Genomic DNA, 18459 nt, shown 5'->3' with positions numbered 1-18459 from the left:
AAAACCTTTCCGAAAAGCGAACAAACATGCCGGATAGCGAAAAGCTATGGGTAGGACCATAGAGCAAACATAAAATTGTAAGTACGTTGTAGCTCCCGTTGGTCTCGCTTTCATGGCGGTGCCATGTTTTGGTTTTGATTGTAAGTCGGCCCCCCCACTTCAAATTTTCAAATTTTAAAAAAGTGGTCGACTTACAATCGTGTAAATACGGTACTTGTCTTTTTATTTGTATTGAAATCCAGTATACATTTTATTATTATAAATTTTTCATGACTGCCTTCACCTTCGTTTCTGATGACTTGGCTTGCTTCGTCTATCAACATAATGACAACGACATGTGCCAGCCAGCGATGACGTAGGCGTGTATTTGGGGAAAAATGGGGTACAAATATAAGAAATGTCTGTACAACGATGCGAACTTATTGCACCAGCTTTTCATTTTCAAGAGTGGTTCACAAGGTCAAAATGTAGGTGGCTAACCGCAGTTACACTCACGCCTGTGAAAGCAAAACAATGGGTCACTGTCACAATTTGCGTGGCAGGCTATCGACATTGCTCTCACTTCTCAGCGTTGCTGGAGGGGGGAATCTACTTTTAAAAGGCTGCTCAGATCAAAAAATTTTGCTTACTGAATATCCACACACTTTTGGAAGTAACCACTGTAAATGTAAACACTACCAAGGGTCAGCTTAGCGATGCGGCATAAAAAACTAGGTCCTTAAAAATCGGTTGTCAGTTCCTTTAACATAGCTTCGGTAATATCTAGCGGCGGAGTGAGTAAAAGCATTATTGAAAATAAGGCACGATAGTTGGGGCACGAAGAAGGCACGATGCTTGGTCCAAGAGAGCCTCCCAGCCCTCATCCTCAAGCCATGCTTTGCGCATTAGTGGATGCTTATCATGGGGCTGTCAATGTGTGGAGGCTTCCTGGGGGGGGCACTCCCATGTGATGATGGTGCAGATTGGGGTAAAATGTGTTCATCTGAATGTGACGCCAATCCCTCTCCTGTTGGGTGTTTCAATTCGAGTGAGGATGTCCAAAATGTCTCTGCTCTCGTCTTTGCTGTAAGAGGATGTCACGAGAATTCGATGGAATGTCGTTGCTGGGCCATACCTTTGCTCGGACGTTTAATCCTCAAGCAATACGGTCTGCCCTCGAGTTCCATGCCAGTCTCTCGAGTGCCGGACACCAAATGATATTGTGGTGCCCTTGTGGTTGATTGCCTGGGGTTTGGTTACTGACTGGGGTACCATCCCGTTTAGAAACGGGGGGGCAAGCCGCTTGTGAGTCGGATAGTACAACAGCCGAATTGGTTTGGCGCTCGGCGTCCTGAATGGCCAAGGCGATGGCTGTAGCTTTTGCCACACATGCCGAGGAGGTTTTGAAGGGTGCCATTATTATGTTACTGAGCACGTGCTGGTGGTCGAGTTGGTTATGCATGATTACAATGCAGGCGCCAAAATAAAATAAAGGACGAAGGAAGGAGACACGAGATAACCACGTAGGCGCTACGTGGTTGTCTCGTGTCTCCTTCTTTCGTCCGTTGTTTTATTTTGCCGCCTTCGTTGTAATCAAGTTGTTATGCTGTTCTGACGCATAGAGACTATGGTCGGAGCTCGCTCAACAAGCATTCATGTAACACACTCCCGGTCCCATGCCGAAACGTTTGTGAAGAGTCTTTGCCCTTGCTGTGTCATCCGGGATGGTACTTGGGATACATGTTCTTGGGAATTGGAGCCACCGCAATGTGCCATCGAACACTATGTCTGTCTGTGCCGTTTCCTCTCAGCAATACTGCATCTATGGAAAATAACACCAGTGAGGACCGAGAGCCAACAGCAACGTTTTTATGGATAGCTCTTGTGGTGACAACTGAAAAATTGATGCACTGATGGGCGGAATGGTGAATTTTAAGGCTTTCAAGAAAACTACTTTTAAGAATCATGAACATTTGCCGAAGTCCCCTGAAGCTTGTTATATCGAGATTTCACTGCACTAATAGTTAGTGAGAGATATTCGATTTGTATTTGAAACTTTGAATACCATATTTACTTGCATAATGATCACACTCTAATAATGATCGCAGCCCTAATTTTTGTAGTCAAAATTCAATTTTTTTTTTCTTTCCGGCGTAAGGATCGCACCCCGAACTTGCCGCAGATACATGTTCTGTGCCAAGCCTAGCTAATGATGATCGTGCTTACCATCTGTCGAATGCTGTCGAATGTTACGCGAATGACTCTTCAAGACATACCAAACGTTCTGCACGCACCAGACAAATTCTTAAGCAGATGCCCTATTTCATTCCTTTCATCACTTTCCGCACTTCCACGAAAAAAGAAAAAACCTACAACCAAACTTGCCTCGGCTTTATTATTCGTAGGCGTTATAATGGTTGTGGTCAACAACAACAAAAAAGGCGCTTTTTGTTTCCTCTCGTCTGCACTCGTGGGCATGCAACAAATCACGAGCGGCAACGACAGTAGCCACATTGATACAGTATAAGTGTACCCTATTCATATGCCGACGCTTTTAACACAGCTGAAATATTCATCCACCTTTAGTGGAAACGTGCCATATTAGGATTGTAGTGAAGACAAATGCGGCAGTTTTCGCAGCATGCCTGCCATGTGTTTCTATGTCACTGGCGGCTGAGCACAGCCATCTCTGTTTCTGTCCCCTCAAAGTGGACATGGCTACGTTGTTGCTGCAAACTTGCCGATCTTAACAATATTATTCATTACTCATATGGCAGAAACTGTTTCAATGCACGTAATGTACTCACGAGAAAAAAAAGATCACGTTCGGTGCATTTGGCTTGCTCTGTCAGTCGCCATCCCACATTGTCAGTCGCCATTATGTCCCACATTGTTACAGAGGCAGCCGCCTGTTTGTTGGCCTGCTGTCATCCCACAGCAAATGCGGGATGAAAAAAACAATTTTTTTCGTGAAATTTACCCAGCAAACTGATTGCACCCTTAAATTTGCATCATTTTCTTTTGAAAAGAAGAAAAGTATGATCATTAAGCAAGTAAATCGGTATATGCCCACGCCTACAAGGGAAATAATGAAAGCCTTATATGTGGAATGTGAATAAAGGGGGAAAATGCATGTGCAGGCCATTTGTCACCCTTACTGAGAATGAATTACCATTACAACAATACCTTGATTTGGGCGAGTTGGTTCATCTTGACAGTTTTCATAAAAACGCACTAAAGACGAAGACAAACGAACACATACGACAGGACTGGCTCTACTTCCAAATGGCGTTTATTACAAACGCTCATCTATTTATACTCTGCGCATCAGGTACATCATGCACTCATCATCATCCACTCAAAAGATTGTAAATGAATCAGATCATATACACAATTGTATGGTCAATCAGTTCAGATGTCTAGATATCTCGAAAGAAACGTCACTTCTTTTTCTTGCAAAACCAAAGACGGACAGCTGAAGCACTTGTCGCCTGTTTTCTTACAAAATATGCTTCGACTATTTCACATCCTGTTTTTGTGTTTTCTTTCCTCAAGAAAGCTGTGTCACCAAACATGGGTGTGCATGCACACTTTTTGCAGTGCTCGGCCAAGTGACTGCCGTATCCTTTTCTGCACACCTATGTTTGGTGACACAACTTTCTTGAGCAAAGAAAACATAAAAACAGAACGAGAAATAGTTGAAGCATATTTTGTAAGAAAACAGGCGACAAGTGCTTCAGCTGTCCGTCTTTGGTTTTGCAAGAAAAAGAAGTGACGTTCCTTTCGAGATATCTAGGCACCTGAACTGATTGACCATACAATCGTGTGTATGATCTGATTCATTTACAATCTTTTGAGTGAATGAGGAGTGCATGATGTACCTGATGCGCAGAGTATAAATAGATGAGCATTTGTAATAAACGCCATTTGGAAGTAGTGCCAGTCCTGTCGTATGTGTTCCTTCATCTTCATCTTTAGCGCGTTTTTATGAAAGCTGTCCAGAATTACTGTTCTTGAGAGAGCATTTCACATTAGATTGCACTGAGCCATCAGACACTATATTTAACTTTCCATTCGCCTTTTGTTTGTTAGGTATTTTTTATACACATATTTTTCTACGTGACATGAAGTGTAGAAACGCTCCACCCGACTCTTCCTCGGACAAGTGGGAGGAGACCCTACGAAGCCCGTTACTCCACGACCGGCAATGGGCCGTCCAGCAGGCTCGCGCAGCGGCTGCGAGGTACTCCTTGTCGGTCTCCTGCATGGGAGACGCCCACTGCGCGCAGACGTGCATCCTGCAGGAACTTAAATAAAATTTATCCAATCCAAATGACTTGTTGCACCTGGTTGTTTTCTGCCGTAAATGCTTTAGTGTTGCTAGGCTGGTGACTGTTTATACTCTTGTATTTTCCTAATAAATGTTCATTTAAGCGTCGGCACTTGTGTTGTGCACCTCCTAGAGCCTGTCAAATATGAACTCCATGCTTCCTGCAAAACAGAGCGCGCAAGAGAGAGTGTGGGCTCCCTTCCAAGCACGGGAGAACAATATTTGGCTCGCATGTTCATGCCAGCATTGTCTACAGGTCGCAAATGTTTTCTTACCATGGCGAAAAAGGTGCTGCGATTTCCCTTTAAGACGTGCGACTTGCAATCAGACTTTTCACCCCATGGACAGAACATGCCATGCACTCGTGTCCCGACTGTGTGCATTAGGAGGACAAGTAACGACCCACAGTACGTGCCTTCCCCGGGAGTGTTATCAATCAAGAAACGACCAATTGCTGGGCATTGGGAAAGACACGGGACGTACATCATTGTCCGAGGTTCCACACAGGCCGCAGGACTTGCATTCGATGCACTGCCAGCGGTACTTCTTCACCGACACAGTCATGTTGGGCGTGAACTGGAGGCACGACGGGTGCGCTGCACACAAGGGAAGGGGATTTCTCACTCGGCTCTGGAAACAGTGCTACGGGAAAAGTGGGCGTGCAGCACAAGGTCAGCAGCAAGACATTTCTCAGCGCAATTGTTTGGCGCACATAAGCAATACAAGCTAAATAAATAAATCAATTACCGACACAGCAGCTGCGGAGTGCAGAAGTTTATGCCTGTTGTCCGGCAGGGTAGATGCATTCATTCCTGCAGAGCCACAGTTTCCATGTGACACTTTTCTATGTGTTCATCTTAATTATTAATTTTATATTTATGCAAAACTCGTTATCAATTGATTTCAAATATCACATTGAACCTTTATGAAGCACACAACGCAGTTCTTGATGAACTATCATTTTTTAGACGCATTAAGTGTTATTTTAGGTATTTGGAATCACAGTTCTATTTATTTATTTTTTTCTTTATTCACTATTTTGTGAATGTTTCATCATTTCAATACTTTTGAGTCTAGCCATCAGACAGGCATGCTTTGAGGGAACACCCCTATGTCCTGTGGAATGAGCCCACCGTTAACAATGCGTGGCCTGTGCATGTGATGCAATTTCACAGGCAGCTGGTGCCCACTACCATAATTCATCAAGCTAAGCTGGAACAGCTTGTGGCTACAGCCGCACTGGAAATCAGTGCTCTGCATCAAATTAACTACATTCTTTAACAATTTTCCTCAGTTGTCACAGCTCCCGTGTCAGATTATATTCATGCACACATATTCTTCACAAGTACAGTGGAATCTCGATAAACGAAAACCACTTAAATGTAACTGCCTCTTAAATGGAACACCATCCTCATGGTTGGCTGGTTTTGTATTCATGCGATTGTATTCAGCGTCGTCTCTCAGTAAATGGAACTCCTGATAAATGGAACCAATTTTTCTGGTCCCTTGAGGTTCGGTTTAAAGAGAGTCCGCCGTACATACATCAAAGGATACATTAGGTATTCCTACCATTCTTAGAACTATGGCACTTGGCTTTTGAATTAAGGTCCAAGAAACAAACTCTTTCTTGCATACTACCTCACCTTTTAATCCCCACAATGTAAGGCAACATTGTGTCTTACCCCTCTTCATTCATTATTATCATTATTATTATTATTATTAATTTCAAATTATGCCAGAAGGCCTTCTTCTGAGAGTATTACATAGGGGGAATCGTACATAGATACATATTTACAGGCAAAGCAATATACTAGAAAAACAAGCAAAAATTGAATAAGAGATTCCAAGTTAATTAACAGTCAAATTCTGATGAAAGTATATTGCAAACGGCAGACACAGAAATATAAATTTGTACAAGTATCTTGCTGAATATGCACAGTGGGAACCTGAGCCAGCCTCGGAACAGCCCATTGAACAGCCCATCGGACAAACCCATTGCCACCTGTGTTGTCTACAACTGCCAGAGGAAGATGCAAATTCCTTCAGCGTTTCTGTATCAAAAGTGGAATACTGGTCAGCAACTACACATGCTGAATCCCATGGCACCACACAATGGCGCCTCAATGGCATTAACCACCGCTATAAAAGAACTGCTACACCAACATCTGTTCAGTGGGCCCATAAGCTGGCCTTGGAACAATGTTATGGCAAACACACTGCTATTTTTTTGCAGCTTAGCAATGAATATTCTGCACTTAAAACAAGTGATCATTGTTTTAAGCAGTTAGAATGCCCAAACTGCTTGCATGCACTATTGTTTCATGCACGGTATCTTGTTTTGTCTTTGCTGACGTAGTGCGGGAATGTCAAGTCCAAACCAGGGCTGATTACTTAACTACTCAAGCAGTTACTTGATGGTCAAAAAGGCATACTAGAAAGGCTAGGTGCTATCAAATCTAAACGGAGAAAAGTTGAAAGCATAGAAAAAGCATACAGTGCCTTGAAAGAAAGCTTGCAGATTTAAAGGATGGAAGGAGAGACAATAACCTCATTGTTTTCGGCATTCCAGAAAGCGAAAACAATACAATGAATGCTCTCAATGATAAAGTCATCACTGATCTTTTTCAAAGTACGTTGGGCTTAGACGTGCACAAGTGTTGAAATTCGGGCCAGTTGGTACATAGTTGAAGGAAAAAAAACCAGTCACAAAACACAAAGGACAATCAGTCGACTAGTGGTTCACACCAACAGTCGTTGTGGTGTGAACCTCTCTTCTTGTGCCTTTGTGTTTTGTGACTGCTTTTTCCTTCAACTTAGATGTGCATTTGGTGGAAACCAAACGTCAACCAAATCGTCAACCAAACAACTGATCGTCCAATCAAACCGAACAACCAATCGGAAACCAATCGTCAACCAAACAAACCTCACCCTGTGATACTGAGATTGTCTGACCATCACCAAGAAATAAGCATACTCAAAAACTTTTTCAAACTAAAAGGAATGCGTATGTCTACGTCTGAAGGCTTTTCCACTACCACCAGGAAGCTTTAGGATGGTGCCGCTGAGCTATGCAAATCGGGAAGGAAAGTTCAGCTTGCGTATGATAACACTAAGGTTGAAAATGAATTGTTTGTATGGGATGATGAACAAATGTCAAGAGCATCAGTGGTGAGGGACCGTGGCAGAGCGAGGCGGACGGAATGACCAAAGAACAGTGGCGCAAGATGTTTCACTTGCTTGAATGTAAATGCTCGCAGCGTTGTTAAGAGTATTGTCATGGCACAAAACGTAAATTATAGTACAGTCGAACCCAACTATATCGAACGCGTCTACATCGAATTATTCTGTATATCGAACAATTTCTGAACACAGTATAGTTACAATAGTATATATAGCAAAAATTACGCTTTCATCGAACAAAATTAGCAGCGACTCCCAATATACTGAATGTCAAGCAGTGCAAAAGTGCCCCCAGAAGTTGGCTTTCCCTCTCGCTACTGGGTTTCCCTGCCGCCGTGGCTCCATCCAATCGCTCTCCCTATCATGACTGCGCTGCCTCGAACGAGCCGTCGATACCCCCTGCAAAAAATGATCCTGGCCTGCCCGCAGCGCTTGCTCAGACAGCCAATCAGATGCTGCTCTTGTGCCCTCGCCGTGCAAGATGGTGCAAGTGCAAGTTGTCTCGCTGCTTTTCTGGGTCATTGTGTTTGCGCCTTGTGGGCCTTCTCCGGCAGTGTTGCCGTGATCAAGCAGCAGAATTTGCCTTTTGCTGTGAAGCCCAACATCATAAATCGAGTTGAACATGGTGAGAATTCGGATGTCCCCGCAGCGTGAAAGATTTCGAGAAGCACTCTTCACACAATCTTGAAGAATAGGGGCAGATTAGGGCTAAAGTGGACAAACTCGGTACCCGGTACCCGGGGCACCCCGACGAGTACGCACGGCCGTGTACAAGTGGTTCATCTAAAACTGCTTCAGACATACCAGCTTCTGCGTGCCCAGTGATGACTAATTTCTGATGAGTATGATGACGCCGTTGCAGATGTTGCTGAAGATTAGAGCAACCTGTCAGTATTTCCGGAAGCCGTTGACAAATCAACGGTCGACGAGTTTGTGAATACAGATGATGGTGTTGTGAACCCAGGAGAGCCCGAAAACGAGGACTACATTGCCGACATTGTACCGAGCACAAGTGAAAGTGGGCACAATGAGGAAAGCAACGATGGTCCTTTGCCCACATCCTCCGAGGTGATTGGCGCACTTGCACTAGTTCGGCACTTCTGCGCAAAGGTGGAAGGTTGCAGCCTCAGCTGCTCCGACTCTTTAGACAATGTGGAGAAGTGCGTGCTGTTGCAGGCAGCGAAATTGCCCAAGCAGAAGAAAATACAGGACTATTTCATGCAAAACTAAGCTACTAGTTTCATGAATAAAGTGATCTTATATATGGTATGTGCTTTTATGACGTCCAATTCCTTAGCAGGCTAATATCGAATTATGCCCTATATTGAACTGATAGGAGTTTTTTTGCGAGTTCAATATAGCCAGGTTCGACTGCTAACTGAAACATGGTTAAACACCAACATTGGTGACTTTGAAATTGTACCCCTGGGTTATAATTTCTGTAATTTCTGCATCCACAGAAATGAGAGATTCAGGGGATGGTGGAGTTGCGTTCGTGTTCAATCAGCCGTTACAGGTACTGAGACTGCCTGACATCACAGGAATTGAATGCGTCGTCATCAAAGTCACCATGGACGAATGTGTTTTGAGAATTGGAGGTTTCTATTGGCCCCTCCAAGTTCCAACAAAATCTTTTACAAAGGTCTTAGTAACTTCCTATTTACATTTAGAAATCAATCCTGTAATATGATGCTTCTTGGCGACATTAAAGTTCCCCATGTGAACTGGGCCAGCAATTTTCTCTCTGTGCTCTGAAGTGATGCTGAATTTTTTCTCGACATTCTATTGTTCCATGATTTAACGCAACTGGTGAAGGTACATACCCGCATTCAAAGTGCCAAACAATCTGTCCTAGATCTTTTCTCAATCAGAAGAACCTAGAGTGAAATCCTAGTACTGTAAAACCTCATTAAACCGTATCCGCTTAAACAATAGTTTTGTTTTAATAGTAGTAAAGTCAAATCCTCGACTCAGTGGCCATTGAACATAATGTATTTTGTATCCACATAAACCGTACCAGCTTATTGCGTACAGACCGGTTAACACGTATAGTGTTTCCACTTTTCGTCACGGAAACATGGCAGTGCGTCGTCTTCATCGGGCGGCCCGGCAGAACAACAAGCCTCAGAAATCGGCACAACGACCTCCAAGCGCCCTGTACGTTTGCTCGTAAAGCCTCATCAACATCATTTCGGTGCTGTGCCAGAGAGCGTTATGGCGTCGTGCAAGCGAGGACTCGCATCTTGCCAAAGTTCGGATAAAAAAGATGCCGGGTGCTCAGCATAGAAGAAAAATTTGACATCGCTCGTGCTATCGAATGTGACACGAAGAAGTTGGCGCTGGCACGTGACAGGGATCTACTGTTGACTACGGTGTGTGGCATTTAGAATGCGAAGAAGTTGCTCGGCAGCACTGCTGCGACCGTGAAGAGATGTCGGCTACGAGGTTCGACTTTTCGCCATCGTTGCCTATGTTGTTGCCGAAGTGTCGACTAGCGACAGTGATGAGGACGACACGGAAAGCAACAGCACGAACGATTCAGGCCTGACAGTGGCAGAAGCTGCGCGTTACGTCATGAATGCAATCGTCATGATGAGAACAGCACCCCCCGCAATGAAAAGGTGCCCCGTGACTTGTGCAACGCTACCACGCCTGTGCACGGAGAATATGCAACGCCAATGAAGAATCTGCCATGCGAGTGTTTGCCGAGAAGAGAGGGCTGGCTGAAAAGCTGGCTCGCAGCTTCAGCATGTTTGAGGCCACTGTCGTCGCTGCTAGGCCACCGCGGCATCAAACGAAACTAACACGTTTGTTGCGCGAAGCAAATAAATACTGCATGTTTTTCCCCTTTCATCGCAATCTCTCCGAGTTCCGTTTTTGACAAGTAAGTGGGCGATCTCATGCTATTTCGGTTAAGCAGTACTACCATTTAGTACGTACTTTTTCCGAGCTCTGGCCAACTACAGTTTAATGAGGTTTCACTGTATAGTGAAACCTATTTACTGCAAACACCATATTGACAGACTTTTCAGAAATCTCATGCTGACTTCCTTATGGCTTCAATGTAAAAATATTTCAGTACTATGAACTTCAGAATACAGTGAAACCTCGTTAAACCGTAGTTGGCCGGAGCTCCAAAAAAGTATGTGCTAAACGGTAGTACTGCTTAACCGAAATAGCATGAGATCGGCCACTTACCTGTCAAAAACGGAACTCGGAGAGAGTGCGATGAAAGCGGAAAAAACATGCAGTACTTATTCACTTCGCACGAGAAAAGTGTTATTTTCATTTGATGCTGCAGTGGCCTAGCAGCGACGACAGCGGCCTCAAAGTTACTGAAGTTGCGAGCCAGCTTTTCAGCCGACACTCACATGGCAGATTCCTCATTGGCGTTGCATGTTCTCCGTGCCCACGGGCGGTAGCGCTGCAGAAGCCTCAGGGTGCCTCTTTCATTGCGGGACGTAACGTGCAGATTCAGCCTCTGTCGGGCCTGAATTGCCCGTGCTGCCGCTTTCGTGTCGTCCTCATCACTGTCGCTAGGTGACACTTCGGCAACAACATAGGCAACGATGGCGAAAAGCAGAGCCTCGTAGCCGACATCCCTTCACGGTCGCAGCAGTGCTGCTGAGCAACTTCTTCGCCGTCCAAATGCCACACACCGTAGTCAACGGTAGATCCCTGTCGCATGCCAGCGCTGACTTCTTCGTGTCACGTTCGATAGCATGGACGATATCTCATTTTTCTTCTATGCTGAGCACCCAGCGTCTTTTTTATCCGAGCTTTGGTATGATGCGAGTCCTCGCTTGCACGACGCCACAACGCTCTCTGGCATGGTGCTGAAATGATGCTGATGTTGATGTGACTTCACACGCAAACGCACAGGGCACTTGGAGGCCGTTGTTCTCATCTCTGAGGCTTGTTGTTGTGCCAGGTTGCCCAGTGGAGATGACACACAGCCGTGTTTGCGCGACGAAAAGTGGAAACACTATGTGTCAACCTATACGTACGCAATAAGCTGGTATGGTCCATGCGGATACAAAACACACTGTATTCAATGGCCGCTGGGTCGGGGATTTGACTTTACTACTTTTAAAATGAAACTACTGTTTAAGCGGGTACAGTTTAAGAAGGTTTTACTGTACCACACATTTCAGAATAATGAATGTTATTCAGTTTCCGAGTCATGTTAACGCTTCAGTACTACAAACTAATATTCCAAAATCTGGGGATTCCTATATTTCTATGTATCCTTCACGGCAGCCAAAACAGTAGGCTAGCAAAAGACAAGGCACAGAAAGCAGGCACCGCGGCGTACGGGTTCGGAAAACCTGAGACGGCATTCAATAAAAACAAACAAGCCATTTTTTTTTTCATCTACTGCAGAGGTGGCGACGCATTCGGTTTTGAGAGCGCATGCTCTGCCCAAGCAAGTATCGCCTAGCAACAGAGGCGCATTCTCTTCCTTTTTTTGCCATTCTTTCTACGCACGCCTCATTGTTTCACATTTCTTTCTGCGGCTGTACTAGCTATGCGTGCAGAGAAATGTAAGCTCCGTACTTGCGGGGACGCCACACGGTCGCACTTTGCAATTTATGGTCGCACTTTGCAATTTATGGATGGTGTGGTCTATACACGCTTGCATTTTGGAATAGTTGAGGTGTCCGCCTCGAGTGACGGTTGCAGTGTCCACGGCAAAGAATGTGAAAAACATACAAACAACAACAAACATTGCACCTTGGATGCGACATGGAGCTTCCTTTTTGTCAATATTTTTCTCAGCGTCTGCTTTGCGTGCGTCACTTATTGTGCTTCGGTTGTGCGTGACACCTAGAACTAACATCAATGTTTCCGTGGATAACACAAGTACTGACATATTATGAACTGATGAGTTCATGGGCGAAATGGTTAATTCTGGGGCTTTCACTATAACAACCTTTCAGAATAACGAACTACTTTCAGCAGTCCAGTGTGACTCGTTATATCGAGATTTGACGGTATTCATGTCTTCGAGGGCATAGTGGACCATGAGACTGAATATATTAGAATACAATTAAACTATGCCTGTCAAGTAAATGCCAATAAAATTTGCCTATATCCTTGATGTTAATAAGCCTATAAGTGATGTTAATATTCTAGATATGCTAGACAGCTCATTTTAATACTTTGTCTCTCTCTCTCTGAATCAGATGAGCATTTGGTTGACTACCTGTGGATTTTTTTCAAGAAACCTCTCATTAAATGCATATGGGCCTTTGCACCGCACAAGCGAAAAATAACTGAGCACAAGCCCCCGGATAACCACAGAGATGGTATGCTTTGGACGAAGAGTGAAAAAAAAGCAAAACAAAAATATTAGCAACTAAATGTGGCATTGGCGAATGATTAGAATTCTGTGGTGAGATCACAGCTGAAAGATAGCACTGCTGGTGCTAAAGATCGCTACCAGAATGTGCACTTAAAAGGTTTCTTTCTTTGTCTCCGGCCAAATTTCGGAGGTATCTTCGATAAGTAAAAGCCAGTGCCTAAACTCGTTATAAACAATGCCATCATGAACAGATTTTTCGGACTCCAAAAATACAGAGTCGGTGGATACAGACTCGGTGCTTGTCCTGCTTGGACCCTGTTGTGGTCTCCAGTATGCAATAAATAAATAAAAATAAAATCAATCAACAGTAAGCAGCATTGGTTTCGACGTGCTAACGACAACTACGCAACCACTTGGAACTTCTCACAACCGTGCCATTGGTTTAGACAAACAGAGCCACGTCTTGGTTTTAAGACTTTGAAAATGCATTTGATCGCATTTCACACCATAAGCTGCTTATCAAGCTAGAACCAATAATTAAAGAATGATTTTTCATTAGCATGGATCGAAGCAGGGCCCCTCACCAGGCCTGGCCTTTCTTAAAGGACAGGCGCAGCAGATGCCGTGTGTGTTTGCTGATGACCTGCAAAGTACTGCACCCGCTGTGTGCCACACGAAGAGATGAGATTTCACACCCAACGGTGCGTGCCCTTCTTGCCACACTCCCAGCTGGACGAAAAGTGCGCCTACGGTAATTCGCATTACTGAAATGTCACTCACCGAAAGACGTGACTTTGAGAATTATTCAAGGCTACAGCAGTTATTTGTTGGATCTGTTGCTTCAGTAGTCTATTTAAAGTTTACAGAAATAAGAAAACCTACAAACCAAATGTCTACGTGCCCTTGCTTCCTTTTTTACTGTAGCAAGAGAGATATAGTCAAATCTCGATGCAACGAATTTCAAGACACCACTAAAAATCGTTTGTTATTTTGAAAAGTTGTAATGATGAAAAAATCTAATTCTCCTTAAAATCGTAAATGCAACTAAAGGAGTCGCCTACCTCTGCTGAAAACACATCCACCAATGCAGTAATGTCTAACAAGCACGAAAAATACGCTGAGTATTCGGGAATGAAGCCATCTCCTGGATGGAGTAAGTTGGGACGCAGGAATAACTGTAGAGATGACTGTAACTCGTAAGAAAGGCCCCTTAAAATTCCAGTACAAACTGGGCAATCATTACTTGTCTTTTGTTTCAGCACATACATACTTAAGCCTTGTCATCACATCTGATTTAACATGGAATAAACGCATGGCATATACTGAAAAAAGGGCTTCGAGAAAACTTGGGATACTTAGGAAGGACCACAGCGTAAGAATAGTACGGGAGGTGTGTGAACAGCGCCCGTTCCAGCACACTGGTCTTGCGTGTGCTTCGGGCAGTTTCCGTAAGATGGCGCGTATCGTGTGGGGGGCCACAAGCAAACGAACACAGCGAAAGATGAAAGAGCGAACGCAGAGCGGGAGATCGAAGGCGCGAGTCACGATAGGTGGAGACCAATGAGAGCGGCCCCTTCGGTGACATGTGCACGGGAAACTGGTGTTGTGCAGACCCGCCCGACCACTCGTTTTGTACTGTTGTCTGCTCGCGCCGCTCGCACTTGTTTGGTTGGTTTGGTCTCGTTCGCGCTTGTTGTCATGGTGAGAAATAAATGGGTGAACAGGTTCGCAAAACAATTCACACCGCAAGAAACCGTGCAGAAACGACACACGTATACCAGCGCAAAGCATAGAAGTGCTCGCAACTGCGTGCGACGAACGCGAACGATGCTGTGATGTCGATGAGGCTTCACCCTTTAGAACGAGCTGGTAGCCCCCGAACATAAAGCGCCGTCACTCGGAGGATGGCAGAAGCGCACGCAAGTTGTCGACGCGCCCTCAGCACAGCGAGGCGTCGCCGTTCGCACACCTCTCATAATATTCGTACACCGTGGGAAGGACGCTAGCTAAAGCAACCCATGAACTATAAGATCACCCATAAGATGTCTGTACAGTCGCCGACCGATTTTTCAGACTTGAAAAATTCGGACATGCTCAATTATTCGGTCTGCTTCACGGCACCGCCATTCTCCCCATAGACCATAATGTATAACGACTGCCAAATGTTTGGACACCTTGCAACCTCTCGTCTGGTTTTTCGGATACTCCTTGAGCTAACTCGATCGAGAGCACCATGCACCGACTCTGACCGGTGCACAGTTCGACTTGCTGAACGTTATTTTTCTTCCTAGCTTCCTTGCTGCCCCACGAAGTGGCGCTACTGCAAATCCCCGCTCATCATCAACGTTTCTGCCTGGTTCATGGCCACAGCAGTTCCGGTCTCAGCTTAGTAAGCCATGTCAACACAATCCAGCAGCTGATTTGTTTCTTTCTTCATGCACGACGCTGCGAGTAGGCCACATTTTTCGTTTGTGCGACTGGTGTCAGCGTGACGGCATGGTGGTGTTTGCTTTTTATGATGTGTCGAGGTTGCGGTGATCCAACGCGGCATACGGAAACATCACGTCAAGTGTCTAATGGCGCCGACAGTTGCATTGCGATTCCGCACATCGTGTCATTTGACAGTTTCACAGGTGCTGACACTGCTGTACTGACATGCGCAGAACTCGACAAGGGCAAGATCATTCGTCGGGTTTCTGCTGCACCGCCAGACGATGACTCCAAGTCGGAAGATGACGGACCATGTGCTACGCTGCCATCACATGCGGAGCATGTACAAGCAGTGAATGTGCTTTCAGCCGCCTATAGTGACCGTATGACCCTCTCCAAGATTCAGGCTTATTTGATTGCACGTAAACGGAACAGCATGCAATGATGCATTCACGATTTCTACAAGCCTACTGCCGAGCCCGAATAAAGGCGTGGAAATAAAGGATTTCTTTTTTTTTCTTAATCAGCTTTTTCAAACATCTGTTTGTTCGGACATTTCTGCAGTCCCCGTGAGGTCCAAATAAACGGTCGGCGAATGTAATACCAATACTGAAATGTGCGTCAGTTACTTGGGGCCTGTGCACACAAGTGAACATAGTTAAACAGGGAAAGGGTGTTTAACATCTACTAATGCAACATATCTCCATCAGCTCTTTTGCAAAGTACAAACTCGGAAATGTTACAAACTAGACGGATCTAGAGGCTATTTTATCTGGCATATCACGGTAAGTTAGCAACAGGCAAAAGTAAGTACAGTCGACTCCCGTTAATACGAAGTTCACGGGGACCGCAAAAAACTTCGAATTAAACGAACTTCCAATTAAGCACAAAACACAAAAAACAGCACTTTAATTGTGGCGAAATCGAGTATTTTCTCTAAGAAAAATAGTCGGTCATCTTGCTTTGCTTCTTCTTGCCGAATCGCGCTGCTGAAAGCAAGTTCTGCAGGCTGTAGATGTGGCGGAACGCTCCTTCCGCGTTAGCTTCAGCGGCAAAGAAGCGCTCCGCAAGAGCAAGGCTTGCAGCTACATCGGCAGCCTTAGGTTGCGGCTCGCCTTCAACGTCATCGTCGCTTTCCTGGGTCGCTTCCTGGGGCTGAATAATCTCTACAATTTTGCTATCCGTCAGCGCACCGCATGTTTCGACCACCTTGTCTACGGCGACGTAATCTTCAAAATTGACGTCCCCGAGAGCATCACCAAAATCAGTGCCGTCAAGCTCGCTTGTTGACGCTTCCTCCGCTGAAATTTCAGAGGCATCCTCCGAAGAAGCTGCCACAAAACCGCAAGCCCTGAAGCAGTTTGCGATTGTTTCTTGCTTCACACGATCCCATGCTCGCGCCAACATGTGGATGGCACTAAGCAGGCTCACCTCATACTTTGTGGAGCTATCCATACACAAAATCATGCGCTCGAGGAGGTGCCGCCTGTACAGGACTTTAACATTCTTGATGATGCCTTGGTCCATTGGCTGCAAAACAGCCGTTGTGTTTGCAGGCAAAAATGCGAGGCGAATTGCACTCAAGGCTGGCACATTCACGTGAGCACTGCAGTGATCGACAAGGAACAACACCTTGCGGTTCGAAGCAGCAAACTTGCGGTCCAATTTGCTTATCCAGCTCTTGAAGATTTCGGCCGTCATCCACGCTTTTTTGTTCGCCTCATAGTCCACAGGCAGCGTCTTCACGCCTTTAAAACATCTCAGCTTCGCGGCTTTCCCGATCACAAGTAACCGACATCGTTCCGTGCCAGTCATGTTTGCCGCGATCAGCACTGACACTCTCTCCTTGCTGTGTTTGCCCCCAGCACAGTCGTCGTCCTTGAATGTCAGGGTCTTCTCTGGTAGAAGCCGATAGAAGAGTGCAGTCTCATCTGCATTGAAGATGTCTTCCGGTCTGTATTCGGCGAGATATTCACGCAGCTTTCCGTCCTTCCACGTGGCGCATGTTTCCTGGTTAACGGACGCCTTTTCACCACACACGCTCTTGAAAACCAGGTCATGGCGATCTTTAAAGCGCGTCAGCCATTCGTCTGACGAAACGAAGTCCTCGATCCCCAACATTGCTGCAAGCGTTCGGGCTTTCATCGCAACGATATCTCCGCTGAGAGGAAGTTTGTTGCTCCTGACCTCCCTAATCCAAACCAGCAGAGCCTTCTCCAACTCTGGGTAAGCGCCGGTGCGCATTCGCTTCCGAGAAGTCTTGAACTTGTCGTTCTCAAATGCATCCATTATTGTGTGCTTGTTCTTGATGTAGTTAGAGAGCGTGTTCGGCTTGATCCCGTACTTCCGCGCTATGTCTTGTTTGGCGGCACCTCCCTTCTCAACTTCCTTCAAAACCTCGACTTTCGTTGCCAGGTCGAGCGTGCGATAAGAGCCACGGTTTGCCATGGCTATAAACTGCGCGACTAGGTACAGTCAATTCCGAATCACTCGTGGAACAAACTAGCCTACGAGCTTCCCGCACAAATGCGCTCGACCAACACACGCCTCGACGTAACGCTGCGCACGCTGCAAGACCAATCTCGCACAATCTTGCCACTGCCAGTATGCAGCGCTGCGTGCACCTATGGCACCCGCGTGGCCTCCGCGATCAGCTCCGGCCACGCGCGGCGGCCGGGCGTGGCTTCCGGCGGGAGCCGCTTCGCCTCCCGCCGGAGTTGATCGCGGAGGCCACGGCAGCCGTAGCAATGAATAATCGCGCCGCTCCGAGAAGGATGGCGTTGCGGGCGGCTGCGGTGGCGATGACACCAACGCGGAGCACGGAACTGGTGCAACACTTTAAAAATTGCACATTCTACCAAAGAATGACGGTCACCTCGAGGATCCCGGCTGAAAATTAACTTCCAATTAAACAATATTACTGGATGAGGACTTCGAATTATCGAGCGATTTCTTCTATAGGATTACATGCAAAACTGACGGGACCAGCACTTCACTTCTAATTAACCGAAAATTCCAATTAAGCGGCTTCGAATTATCGGGACTCGACTGTACATCAAACCTATCAGCCACCGGAAAATGCATTCGTCCTACCCTAAAAAGGTAACCCAACACCTTTGCTATACTCATGTATACAGGTTGTAGTGCCAGGACTTAATTTTATTTAATTTGTGTGAACGTGGACTTTGTGAGAACTTGTGTCGAAAAGGATAAAGAAAGAAGAACCAGAAGGCGA

At 45.7% G+C, this 18459-nt stretch overlaps 1 protein-coding gene across 6 annotated transcripts in view; it reads right to left on the bottom strand.

Moving 5' to 3' along the window:
- d4 (double PHD fingers d4) overlaps positions 1 to 18459 on the bottom strand; it is a 238169-nt gene that overhangs the window by 70027 nt on the left and 149683 nt on the right. For 4 of the 6 annotated variants that reach the window (XM_075698246.1, XM_075698247.1, XM_075698244.1 and 1 more), the window contains exon 7: positions 4793 to 4905. In XM_075698246.1, the coding sequence (XP_075554361.1) occupies positions 4793 to 4905 (113 nt within the window). Of the gene's footprint in view, positions 1 to 4792; positions 4906 to 5056; positions 5122 to 18459 lie in introns of all 6 variants that reach the window. The other 2 variants (XR_012829468.1, XR_012829470.1) reach the window with 1 other exon arrangement.

This window comes from Dermacentor variabilis, chromosome 7 (assembly GCF_050947875.1).
Source record: "Dermacentor variabilis isolate Ectoservices chromosome 7, ASM5094787v1, whole genome shotgun sequence".
In the NCBI taxonomy this organism is placed as follows: domain Eukaryota; kingdom Metazoa; phylum Arthropoda; class Arachnida; order Ixodida; family Ixodidae; genus Dermacentor; species Dermacentor variabilis.
The sequence above is the reverse complement of the archived record's forward strand: the minus strand, read 5'-3'. Positions and strand labels throughout refer to the sequence as shown.